Source organism: Bos grunniens, chromosome 2, assembly GCF_055505025.1.
Source record: "Bos grunniens cultivar Pamir isolate PY7600 chromosome 2, Bosgru_T2T1.0, whole genome shotgun sequence".
NCBI lineage: Eukaryota > Metazoa > Chordata > Mammalia > Artiodactyla > Bovidae > Bos > Bos grunniens.
Genome location: NC_141166.1, coordinates 52,096,782 through 52,110,879, shown reverse-complemented (window position 1 = coordinate 52,110,879; position 14,098 = coordinate 52,096,782). Strand labels below are relative to the sequence as shown.

The 14,098-nt window shown below is 37.8% G+C and overlaps 1 protein-coding gene across 3 annotated transcripts in view; it reads right to left on the bottom strand.

Annotated features, from left to right (window-relative positions):
- Positions 1-13,885, bottom strand: part of STK17B (serine/threonine kinase 17b) — a 30,299-nt gene extending 16,414 nt beyond the window's left edge. For 2 of the 3 annotated variants that reach the window (XR_015151274.1, XM_086366739.1), the window contains exons 1-2: positions 13,536-13,885; positions 3,228-3,389 (exon numbers count right to left, since the gene is read on the bottom strand). Coding sequence is in view for 2 of the 3 variants with exons in the window: in XM_086366739.1 (XP_086222865.1) it covers positions 3,228-3,349 (122 nt within the window). In the remaining variant the exon portion in view is untranslated. Of the gene's footprint in view, positions 1-3,227; positions 3,393-13,535 lie in introns of all 3 variants that reach the window. The other variant, XM_086366750.1, reaches the window with a different exon arrangement.
- Between the last annotated feature and the right edge of the window lie 213 nt (positions 13,886-14,098).

Sequence of the window (14,098 nt, the reverse complement as noted above, 5' to 3'; positions counted from 1 at the left end):
TCAAAATTTTACACACATATTCATGTATGTGTGTCAATTGCTCAGTTGTGTCTGACACTTTGTGATCCCATGGACTGTAACCCACCAGGCTTCTTTGTCCATGGAATTCTCCAGGCAAGAATACTAGAGTGGGTAGCCATTCTCTTCTCCAGAGGATCTTTAAATATTTTTACCATAATTATCAGATGACTTAGTGGAAAAAACCAAGTATTTGTTTTCCATTCTAAAATGCTAATTGTCATTTAGAAGTATCCAAAATAATAGTTAGGGCTTCCCGGGTGGCACTAGTGGTAAAACATCTGCCTGCCAATGCAGGAGATGTAAGACGTGGGTTCCATCCCTGGGTCAGGAAGATCCCCTGGAGAAGGAAATGGAAACCCGCTCCAGTGTTCTTGCCTGGAGAATCCCATGGACAGGGAAGCCCGGTGGGCTACACAGTCCATGGTGTTGCACAGAGTCGGACACGACTGAGAGCCTAAGCACACTCATAAAATAATACTTAACACATAATGTCCCTATATGAAATTTAACAGAAACATTTAGGAAATTTTAAAACCTTAACAGTAGTACTTAATGTATAACCTAAAAGGGCAAGGCTAACTAGATTTCCCAGCAGCTAAAAGGTCTGGTTAGTTACTCTTCTACATTCTAGAACAGACAATAAAATGTGAAAGGAGGGGGGAGGGTAAGCCACAAAAGAAGCTGACGTTTATTTCTGCATCTGCCTCACCCTTCTAACCACAAGAAGTCCTATGAAACCTTGATTCAGTTGGGGGAGGGGTGGAAAAAACTTACCCAACATGTTAAAAAACAGGAACAATGCAAAGTTTTTTGAGAATAGTCAAAAATTAACTGCTAACTTTTACATATCTTATTCTAATTTAAAGAAAAATTCTACAACATTAAACATCTTAAAACTAATTTAAAAACTGATTTATAAAGATAATTTTGTAATTATCACATGCTAGAATTATTATGTTTGTATGTTTCAAAATGTATAAGCCTCAGAAGAAACAAGGTTATGATCCTAATTTTCACTTTGCAAAAGTGTGGGATAATATCAAAATTGGTAAAATATTGAAAGAATTTACAGCAAGTTCATGGCAGATGAAAGGTCATGACTTCAATTTATCAAGGTTTATTAACGAGACATATCAGTATTTACCAGGTGACTCATTAGGCCATATCAACTAAAAGAAAAAAGGTCTCTTTCATGAAGTTATTAAAAGATGAAATATTAGGAATCTGAATTTGTTTTCATCAGAGTTTATCATGAGTTTTTGCTCTAAAATGTTATAAACTGAGTCAAGTTTATGATTGTGATTTATGATGGCACCCCATTTACAAAACAATTTCAAATTATTAATATTGTTCCCAAAGTTTATGTTCTCCAAAACCATCAAAGAAAAAAAAAATCAGTCTTTCTAGCTCCCACACAGGCTATCTCAATAAAGTTTTGTTGTATTCCCCACGGTAAGATATTAACAATATTGCATCCATTCTAGACTGTTTCATTTTAAGACTGAGGATAAAAAGCTACAAAGTGATCCAGAAGAGGATACATGGATCAAGGAACACTGTCTGGAAATCAGGTCATAAGATGAGCATCTAAGGAAACTGGCAACATTTAGCTACATTCAAATCTCTAAAGAATTTTTACATGGGTATTATATGCAGCTACAAAAGGGGAACTATGTATATTAGGTAGAGATTAGCAGAAAACAGAATTCTGTGTCTAAGTGCCCACAAAATGGAACAGACATATTCTGAGGAAGTGAGTTCCCTATTCCTGAGACATTCAGATTGAGGCTGGATAAAAAAACTTGTCAGGAAAATTACAGGAAAAATTGCTGCACTGCATAAAAAATTATATTAGAAGGCCACTGACCATTGAAGTTCTTCCAAAGCAAAGACTCTATGACTATTTAATGAGTAATGAGATACAGTCAACTAACTCTTACTCTTTCCTGTATAATGCAAAGAGAAATAATTACAGATTAGAACTAAACTATTTCTTGAAAATACCCTGAAAGGTTTTAAAAACTGTATCTTTTCATAAACCATTAAAAGGCCCAAATATTTTGCACACAAAATTAAATAAATAAATATGCCTGGAATTATGAAATAAATATGCTTTCATATTTAGTTCTTAGTCTAATGACATAGATACTATCACCCTTATTTTGTAAAAGAAAGACTGCTCCCAATATCTGACAAGTGAAAAAGCCAGGACCTGCCTTCATCTTTGACATAAAAGACCACCAAGAACAGAATTACTTGCCATGTTTCAGTCAATTTTTGTTTTCACATTGAGATTATCAAAGACAAAAAATCATCCATACTATTTTTCTGTGCATCCATCAACACAAACATGGGCTTTTACTATTTTAACATAAAAATCAAACTAAAGACAGAAAATGATCACCATCCTCCCTTTGTTAAGCATTTAAATTTAAAGCTCAAAATGCTGAATACATAACAAATTATTTGGTATATCTTTTGTAATTTTCATGTATATTCAAATGGTAGTGTTAAATTTAGATCTCATAATCTCAGGTCACTCCTTGGCCTGAAGGAATTTACACCGTTAAACCAAAACGGATCAGTATCAGTGTAAATAAATACAGGTTTTACTTACAGAACATGCATTGTTTGTCATATGGAATTATACTATCAACTATGAATTAATTCATTTTGTTTAGAAAAGAGGAAGAGAATCTCCACATTTTTTTAGGCTAGCACAATATTCTAAGAATTAGAAAAGCTATTCAAAAAGACTTTATAGCATTCTACTATTTTATAAATATTAACTTGTTTAAGACTCACAACAACCATATAAAATATATATGATTACCTTCATCCCCACTTTTCAGGTGAGGAAACTACAGTACTGAGAGGAACAGTAATTTGAGATCAAATAGCAAATGGCTAACCCCAAATCTGGATGTGACAGTCCACTATGCTAAGCTGCCTCTTCCTTGGACAGACTCCAGTAAGAGCCCTGACTTTCCACCATGGGCTATGAAGCGAGGTACGATATATCATACATGCTCACTAACCCTCCATGGATTTGATTTCCAGGTCACTTAAGACTAGATCCCTATATAGTACCAGCAGAGATGAGGACTTTTCTTTCTAATCATTGCTAAATAATAATCAAGTGAGTTTTATAAAAGGATAGACAAATCCTGTGATTTTAAACACACACACATCAAAAGTTTCCTTACCTTCCCAGTTCTTTAGATGTAAGTGTATAAAAATTATTAAAGTTTTCCACTTTAATTGGAGTTTGAGGAGTGGTAGTTAGCATGCCTGAAATACTTCGGCAATCAAATCTTCTCCTCAACATGATGACTCCCAGATAGGCTTCTTCAGTCACTTATTTTTATCTGCTTAAAAAAAGAGAAGATGCAGGGTATAACTTATATGCAATTAAGGGAAAAAAAAGATGTTATCTCAGAGAGAATATGCGTTATATTGTACAGCTCCAAATATAGCTATAAGGTACAACCAAAAAAAAAAAAGATGGTAGAAGATTTAAAAGCATATTCTACCCTAAAAGAAGAAAAACAAAGACCAGACATATAAATTGGTATCACCCATGGTACCTGAACTAAGTTACTGAATTTCATTTCAGAATAAAACTACTGAAAATGCCTGTAAGACCTACCAAATTCTTTTAAAAAGTTAAAATTGTAATATAATCATTCAATTTCATTTTAAAACTTTGATTATTTAAAGTTGTATCTTCACATAACAAGATAATTTAACACAGAAAAACAATTATTCATTTTAAATTTAATTTTACATGAGCAAACAAATATAGTGGAAAATTCACATGTTGTGAGTTATATTACTGACATCTGAGTCATTAAAAGAAATAGACTTGTTTCATGGGTCTTAGATTCAGAACCCAGCACAGAGCCTGCTACGTATGAAGAGCTGTATAATTTTGTCGGATGAGTGAGCAACTACACATAAAGCCCTATTCTGGAGTTCTAATCTGTATCTGAAGCTCATATTTATCTGGAACTTTTATGATATTTACAAGCATTCAGTTTTAATATTAAAACTACTATTTCACATTAATTGAATTCATATCATAATGACAGACTACAAATTTTTAGACTCTTCCTTCTGCTATGCCTATGTAATAGAAGATCCAGTATTATTCTTCTAGCACACTCCTACAAGAATCCCTACGTTTTTTCCTTCTTGTCACATTTTTCCTCCATTTATTTCCTACTTGACATGTTCTATACCTTCCTATATTCAAATGCCACCTATATTCACCTTAGCAAGTGAACAGTGTGATTAGAGGGGAGTGTTTTCAGTTTCTGTATTTCCTTGGTTTTAAGTCGGCATTTTTTTCTCTCAAACTTTGGAAAAACAAAAACCTAACTAGTTTTGAGGTACATCTCTAGTGTTCCAAAATTAGCAGAGTATCATTCTGAAAATAACATTTGGACTGAACCACATCTGAGTCTGAATCCCATTTATCCATCATACCAGTTATGAGGCATTTACCTTTGCTGCTGTTCTGAGGTGAATTATGTCCCTCCCTTTAAAATTCCTACCTTAAAGTCCTAATCCCCTAGTACCTCAGAAAGTGACTGTATTAGGAGAAAGGGCCTTTAAATGGGCAATTAAATTAAAATGAGGCCATTAGGGTGGGCCTTAAAGCAATACGCCAAGTCAAGTATCTTCATTAAAAAAATGTGATTAGGATACAGAAACACAGGGAAAGACCAGATGAAGACACAGGGAGAAGGCCATTCACAAGCCAGAGAAAGGCCACAGAGAAGCCAAGCCTGCTGACACCTTGATCTCAAAATTCTATTCTCCAGAATTGTAAGAAAATTAATTTCAGTTGCTTAAGTCACCCTATCTACAGTATTTTGTTACAGCAGCCTAGCAAAGTAATACGGCTACTTTTAAAAAGAAAGTAGTATTTCAAATGTGTCGGAAGGGATACAAATATAACAAACACTTGGGGGTTTCAATCTTATTATTTTGTTTAAATCAAAAATAAATGATTAATCACAGACAGAGTTGGTCCCTTCTTTTCACCCCGCTAGCCCTGGGTAGGAGAACTTATCATTTCCTTGCCAACATATGCCCCATTCAGACAGTTTTGTGATTTACTTTGCATTTCTCCTGATTACTAGCAAGGAAAGCTGCAATTCTGCTGCCCCTAAAGTATGGATGAATCATAGAATCTATCTTGCAGTGCTCTAAATAATAAAAATTAAAATACAAACTCATGAAGAATGATACTGGTACAGTGCTAGTCGTGAAAGCACATCATGGAGTTCAATAAACAAATCCTGTTAGTACTCTCTGAAAGATCTTCTCCAGTGACAGTCCCTGCCACTGTTGAATAGCTGTACCCTATTTCCATGTACAAAACTCTCACCCCAAGTTAGATTAAACTAGTTCTTAAAATCTGTCTTTTTTATTGTTTTGACGAACTATTTATATACTTTAGTTCTGATGGCACTCAGTTTCACTGTTCACATATTCCTCTCTGAAAAATCAATATGGTTACCAATTTCTATGCTTAGTGTTTTTTTCTTCAGGTCATTCTTGGGCTTTAAGATTTTTTCCCTAAATTTAAAAGTCTATAGATTTGTATGCTTATGATAATATTTATGTTATTAGCATATATACAGAAAGAGGGGATATACCTGTATCAAAGATACAAATTGGCCTACATTCCCAACACTGTTCCATATCAGGCCTTAGGAATCATAAGCACAAGAACACAGCAAATTTACCCATGGAGACAGAGTATAGGCTCTTGATTCTAAGATGTTCACCTCATCTAGATTCTAGAATCTATGATGTTTATCTTATGCTGTAATGCATCAGCTAAAAAGCAATCTATTCATAAGAATCTAGTAAAACAGAGATATATTTTATAATTATTTTCTGTTCTCAAGTTTCAAAAGAATCAATATGAATCTTAGATGTTGTCAAAGACATGCTTAATTAAGCATGATTTATAATAGTGGAAAAAAACCAAAAAGCTTTCAGAGTGAATGCATCCGAAAGTTTAACAATAAGGAAATGGTTAAATATACCTAAATAACAGGATATTACATACCTAATAAAAATTGTGCTTTCAAATATTTTAACTCATATAATGAAAAAAGGAAGACAAAACTTTATATATAGTATGTTAATTTTGTTATAAGTATATATGTTTGCTATATATAATTTTCAAATATGTTTTAAATAATATAAAAGCAAATAGATGAAAATACAGGAAACTATGACAATATATTAACAGTGGTTATCCTTGGATTGTGAAATTATGGCAGTATTTATACTCTCCTTTGTTTAAGTTATCTATATCAAGCTAGTATAGACAAAAAACTAACAAATGCCTTTGGCTAAAAAAGATGGCTGTGACTACATGCAGAAATTAACCCATGTGCAACAGTAAAACATATCTCTTTACACATTAAGGGTTTACTTGGCTAAAAGTACATGAGCCATTATTGTTCAGATTTTTTAAGGCCTCAATGTTTTCTCTGCATTTATTTAGAGCAGATGGTGTTCATTATGCAAGTAACAGGTCCATTCTTATGCAAAGACCATACAGGCATTTAGGGTAAATACTAAGCAAGAATCAATACCCTGTTTAGTACCACCCAGGAAAAACAATTTTATAAATTCTGAATTAATGTCAAAGTTCTATATAATAAATAATAATTTGTAACCTTAAGATATATGCCTTTACTATTATATTACTTGTGAAAATTCAAATTCACTTCAGGATCCCTCTAAAAAAAAAAATCCAAAGTGTGATATTTAAATACTATACTAACAGGTATTAAGTTTTATAGTACCTACTTAGTTATTAGAAGGAAGATAAAAGCTAGTTTTTTTTAGGACTGGAATAAATCGTGGTAATATAAACATGGCCTAATAATCAAGCTACTTAACAGCATTACCTAATACTAGACATTGGAGTATGCTTAGTCTTTTACCCTAACAAATTTTTCCCCCTCACATGTACTGTTGGTCATCACAATGGATGAATGGCCTATAGATATTTGTATATTTGTATGGCTATAAATGCAGCTGAAAGCAGCACTGGACAATCGGCAGTTTTTAAAACACATGCTGGTATAAAAATCATTTTTTTGAATTGTGTTACATTTCACTCTGGCTCTGAACATGCTGGAAACACAAGCTATGTCCCAGAAAAAAGGAAAGACACATTTCTGAAGGTTAGACTTTAAACTTACCTACAGACTGCTAATACACCTATATTACAAACTGCTTTAGGGATCCATACAGCATGCCATAAGTCATATCTTCATTCTATTTACAGCACTTGCACCAGCTGCCACAGCCTAGATATTTTTCTATTTCCTATCCTTTGGCCAATTTTGTATATAACAGAGCAAGAATGTCACATTTGTCCACCAATCCCTCCACAAACACCATGCTATCCTATACGTAAGATTTAATTCTTGGGTACATGAAGGTTATCAGTTAATTTTCTGTCTTGCATCTTCCTAAATTTCTCACCAAATTCTCTTTAACTCCAACAAGCAATCATCAACCTTTTCTTGCATTCTACCATAATTCACAGACCTATAACCGATTCCAAATTACCAATAATCTGTGCTAGTTACTCTGCTGCTGCTACTAAGTCACTTCAGTCGTGTCCAACTCTGTGCAACCCCATAGATGGCAGCCCACTAGGCTCCCCCATCCCTGGGATTCTCCAGGCAAGAACACTGGAGTGGGTTGCCATTTCCTTCTCCAATGCGTGAAAGTGAAAAGTGAAAGTGAAGTCGCTCAGTCGTGTCCGACTCTTAGCGACCCCATGGACTGCAGCCTACCAGGCTCCTCTGTCCATGGGATTTTCCAGGCAAGAGTACTGGAGTGGGTTGCCACTGCCTTCTCCAAGGGATCTTTCCAACCCATGGATTGAACTGGTGTCTCCGGCATTGCAGGTAGATTCTTTATCGTCTGAGACACCAGGGAAGCCCAAATTACCAATGTATCACTTTAAAGAACTTTACTCCATGCTGCTGTTGCTAAGTCGCTTCAGTCGTGTCCGACTCTGTGCGACCCCATAGACGGCAGCCCACCAGGCTCCCCTGTCCCTGGGATTCTCCAGGCAAGAACACTGGAGTGGGTTGCCATTTCCTTTTCCAATGCATGAAAGTGGAAAGTGAAAGTGAAGTCGCTCAGTCGTGTCCGACTCTTAGCGATCCCATGGACTGCAGCCTACCAGGCTCCTCCGTCCATGGGATTTTCCAGGCAAGAGTACTGGAGTGGGGTGCCATTGCCTTGTGCTAAGTTGTTTCAGTCATGTCCCACTCTTTGCAACCAGGCTACAGAAGTAGCCCACCAGGCTCTTCTGTCCATAGGATTCTCCAGGCAAGAATACTGGAGAGGGCTGCCATGCCCTCCTCCAGGGAATCTTCCTGACTCGGGAATCGAACTCCTGTTTCTTACATCTCCTGCATTAGCAAGTGGGTTCTTTACCACTAGAGCCACATGGGAAGCCCATAACACTTTATTAGGCTACATTAAAAAAAAAAAAATCTCAAGGGACTTAGTAGGCAAAATGTGTATGTGTGAGTAGGTACACAATTATAATCAAGCACTAAAAACAGTAAGAGGATAATAGAACAAGGCAAGGTACAATAAAGCTTCCAGTTACACAGTACTGCTAGGAATAATGGAATCTCAAGTTTATTTGCAGAGATTTTTTTCTTCATTAACTCTCATTACAATAATTACAACAAGAATTCAGATGGGATCAGTGAAGGGAGGAAGAGGGAAAATATTAGGCTTGATCTGGACCTAAGTTTACTAGAAGGGAGAAAGCAAATATGATGCGATCAATAGTAAAACTAAAAAAAAAAAAAAAAAAAACCACCTTATAAAACCTCTAAATAGCTCTATTTAAACATGCTCATCATAATATTCACCTCAAAGTTATCTTATAAAAATATTTCATAAAATCTAACACATCATATGACAATAAATAAAAACATCTAAAAAATAAAATTGTCTGCTTTGATCCCTGCATTAGCTCCCTGGTACCTAGTTCAAGCCCTTACACCAAGACACACAAAACCCTTCATGGCCAGCTTGTATCATTTCCTGCCACACTGGTATCTCATATTTTGCCTCCACATCTCTGTTACACTTTTCTGTCTGAACATCCTTTCTACCTTTCCTTAAATGGTTAACTTTTTATTTAATCTTAACTCAACAAAGATTGTCATCTCCCCCAGGAAGCTTTGCCTAAAATTCACAGGTTGTCTTTAATGCCTGTCCTTTATGCTCCAAACAGGAGGACCCTTGACATACCTCTTTACCTCAACATGTAACATGTTAGACTGCAATTATATTTAGTGTCTAAAGGATAGCAACCATTTGCTTTCATGCCTAAACTCCCAGCATGGTGTCTGGCACCTGGTAGGAATTTTTTAAAATGTCCAATGAACTGAACTTAATATGGAATATTAAGTTAATATTAACTTAATATTTCTTAAGAATTAAGAGATACAGCAAGAAGAATTTTTAGGTACATCTCATGTCTTTGAGGGTTTAGCAGAATTTGAGATCTATCTTGAAATTATAATATTGGGGCTTCAAATGCAGCTAATCTCTGCTTAATTCAATATTTGGCTAAATAAAATAAGAAATATTTTAAATTGCTATCAGAGAACTTCAGTTTTAAACAGGACAGCCATGAAGTCTGGAAACATGGATAAAATTATTATATTATGTATTGCAATATAATACCAACAGATCATTTATTTTGCATTTACCTATCTTTCCAGACTAGGCAGCCACATGTTGTTATAGCCCTACTTCAGCTAAGAACATCAATATTTTAAGAGCTATTTCAATCAGGAAATCCAGATACTTGTCCTGGATCATGAGGATAAATTAAGATCCTCATGAAGAAATCTGAAAGGCAATGGAAAGCAAAGCAAGGCACAAGATTACAGGGAAAAAAAACTTTTTCTTTCTGCATGAGCATTTACAGCTACCAAGTTTTCCCTATGAAACAGAGGAACTGGAGATTTATTTGTCTGGAATCTATCAAAATAAAGAACTTTCTGCTAGTGTGGCAGAAGGATCCATTTCTAATTAGTCATTGATTAGAAGCAAAGGCATTGGTGTAGGGAAAGGGACGATGATGATTTTCAGTTTCACGGAAGAGACCATTCCTTCTACGTATTCTACTAACAGGTTCATCGGTTTGTTTTTTTTTTAAAGACTGAATAGAAAGTATAATCCAAGAATTTAATCCTTTGAAAAATCACAAGAAGCCAGCTAACTGCCTCTAGTCTAACCAGTCTAGTAAACACTATCCAAGGGCTAAAGTCCCAGGTAATGACCTTAGACCTGATTCTGTGTCACTTCAGTAAGGCCAGGTGCTGTCTCTTCCACCTTCAGAAGGAGAGTTAAACCCTATAATTGTGAACCAGGATGAAAAGATGTTGAGAACGGAAATATAGTGGGCCAACAAACATACAGTGCTTTTCATTCATCAGATGGAAAATTAAGTTTCTGTTGCAAAATAAAGTACTGTTTACTTATAGCATCTCTGAAGTACTGTTTATTCAGTAAGTATTACAATGCAAAATGAAATATGATCCTAGGATTAAAGATGAAACTATCATTTCACTGTTAATATTAAAATTTTTAAATGCTAAAAATATTAACTATTTGCTCTTTTAAAGAAGTTGCAAACGGTCTAGGACGCCACAACACATGCTGCATATAAATGAAAAGAAACTCACTAGTTTAGATGTTTAGAGTGGTCCTGAAGTTCATGGTTACATGTATTTTGGGGGAAAATGATAAATAAATAAATAAAAACAATCAGAAGTTCATAAAGCGTGCCCTGACAATTACATTTGTCACAACATATTTATGTAAAAACATGTAACTTAATTCTTATACACATTTGTTAACTGAAATAGTCAAAGAAATCCTTTGATAAAAGTCCTTCATAGAATACAAAATACTTAAAATCACTGAATTTTGTCATCAAAATTGTAAAAAACTAAAATAACTAAAACATTTAGTTTTCACAAATGGAAAGTAAGTACATAAATGATTGTTAATGTTTTTGACACAACCAATACTCACAGAACACAAAGAATTCCTAAAAAAAAAAAAACAAACCCCAAATCCTTTAAAAGCAATAAATCTAGTAGCACTGTCCTACTTAGCTGCCAATACGCACTGCAATATAGTATACATGCAATTGTAAGACAATTTTAGGATTAAGTGAAAGTGTCAGCAATGGATGTCCTTGATTCCTGCATTTAAAATTGGGTCTCTAAGTAAAAATAGGGAAATTTTGATAAGGAAATTCTCTCTTATAATTATCAAACAGCTTCAAAAACCAAGCATTTAAAACGTATTTAAATGTTTACTTAACACTAGTAAAAAAAACTCTCAGTGCAAGTTTAAAGATAGAATTGTTTGACTGGAAACATGCCATCAAATGCCTGTATCTTCTTCAGCTTTGCCATTAATATTCTGACACAGTGATCAATTAGTCAAGTCTCAACTTTCCTGAAAACTGATTCTATCTTAAGTGAAAGTTGCTCAGTTGCATCTGACTCTTTGTCTCCCCATGGACTACACAGTCCATGGAATTCTCCAGGCCAGGATCCTGGAGTGGTTGCCTTTCCCTTCTCCAGGGGATCTTCCCAACTGAGGAATTGAACCCAAGTCTCCCGCACTGTGGACAGATTCTTTACCAGCTGAGCCACGAGGGAAGCCTAAGAATACTGGAGTGAGTAGACTATCCCTTTTCCAGGGGATCTTCCCTACCCAGGAATCGAACCAGAGTCTCCTGCATTGCAGGTGGATTCTTTATCAACTGAGCTATGAGGGAAGCCAGATTGTATCTTAGCCAACCGGTAATTCAGTTTTCAACGAGCTCAAGAGAATCTACAACTATTCTGTCCACACACAAAAATGAAAGGACTTTGATAACACAATTTTTACTTTTGAAACTTGAATATATTGCCACGTATATATAGCTCATCTTAATTTCAAGCCCATATTTTAGAAAAGTGATGTAAAATGTATGATAGGTACCTCAAGAATAAAGCAGCTATTAATAACTTCAGCTATTAAAACAGAAAAAAAAATTAAAAACTGAACATCTGCTCAGAGGAGGATGAAGGGGAAAGAAGAGGAGTTTTAAACTAGGACACTGCTTCTGTGGACCAACTTTTTCAAACACACAGCATTTTATGGGCATGTGGTTTAATATTTGTAAAACAAACACTTTGGAAGTTGCTGAAAACTACTTCTGAACAATTTACTATAAAACCAGTGGTGAATCAATGACAAAGTAGGTTTATCATCTTTTAATAAGATTGTGTGCCCAGGCTAAAATGCCAGGTTATATATGCTGCCACTTGCCCAGACATCTCAGTAGACCATGTGTGTCTCAAGGCACACATTCTCAAACTCTTGAGAACCTAAAGGGGCAATCAATGTATCACACATCACTGCATATCATCAGTCCAGAGATGTAAACATTACACGCTGGCAAAACAATCAGCGAATGTGACACACAGACCTAATATAATTGAAATCTTATCAGTATGTGGCTTTAAAATGTTTTCTTTTCCTTAATTTCCATTTGCAGATTGATGTTGGAGGGCCTCTGTCCCATCACAGCCAGAGGAAGAACTAACATCAGCTACTAGCCGCCCACAGTCTCTTTCAGCTTCGTCTCTAAGGGAATTCAAATGAAGCGTTTTCCCTACATAAAATAAAGAGTTGAGTAAATGTCAAAACCGTAGCCGTCACGCAGTTGTATTACACGGCGTCAAAATAAAACCAGATCGCCGGAAATCACGGAAACAACTGCAACTCGACTTCTCTATTCACTGACTTTAAAAAAATCTGTTCATAAGTAGTAACTGAAAATGTCCCAGAAGATGAGCACAAACTTTCTTCCGACGAAAGGCAGCTGTGAGCAGGACGGGTCCATGAGTCCAGATGTGAACACGTTCTGGGCCCCACACCCCAGCTGTGAACTTGGGTGGGACCTGAAGGGACCACGACGACGCGACGTGGAAAGGACGCGAACGAGCCGGTGGCGAAGGGTGTCCCGCGGAATGCGACCCGGGGAGTGACCGGGCCACACACACACAAACACACACGCACACACACACGGACCCGGCTGAGAAAGGTACTGGGAGGTCCAGCCGCCACCCCGAGCGCCGCACCCAAAGGAACCAGAGAAGCAGGACTCCAGCCGGAATGCGGCAAGGGGTCCGGAGCAGTCGGGCCACCCGGGGACGACGGTGTCTGAGCCCATCTTCCCCAGGCCGGAGGTCTGAGCCGACCCCGGATCCGCCCACACTGCCGGCATCCCTCCTCGGGACCCCTCCCACCTTCTGGGTCTCCGTTCCACCCGTAAAGGGGGCTGCTTTAGGGGTTTGGAGTCGCAGCCCCGAGCCTACCCGCCAAACCCAGCAGGACTGAGGACGCGCGAGGCGGAAGACACTGACCGCTCGGGCCGCAGCAGGTTCTCCCGGGGCTGCCCCCTCCAAGGGGGCTCCAATCCCGCCCCACACAGGTGGCCACGACAGGACACGTTCTCCAGCTCTAGCCCTTTGAGGTGCCGCGCAGCTCCGAGCGTGGCAGGACCCACTTTTACCCTTCCGGACAACGGCCAACAGTTGTGACCTGACCTCCCCAGTGAGGTGGCTCCCGACTACGGCGGCGAAGACGGTGACGGGAGCGTACAGTTGAGGTTTGAAAACTGCAGCCCCGTTGCGGGGCAGGGCTGTAGGCTAGAACCCACCCCCTGGGTCCCGAGAACCAATCCGAGCGCGCGCGGAGGGCTGGGCTGTCACGTGACGGGAGGGGCGGAGCGCCGGCCTACAGCGCGTGCTGCGGGGCAGGGCTCAGCGGTGAGGGGGTGCGGCAGGCGCCGGCCGTAGGAGGCTAGGCGGAGCTGCACAGCAGGTGGGGCGCTCCAGCAATGACGGCGAGAGAAGAGTGAGGTGGGCAGTAGCTTGACCGCGCAACGGCTGTAACTCCAACCGAGTGCATCCCGGCCTTCAGAGTG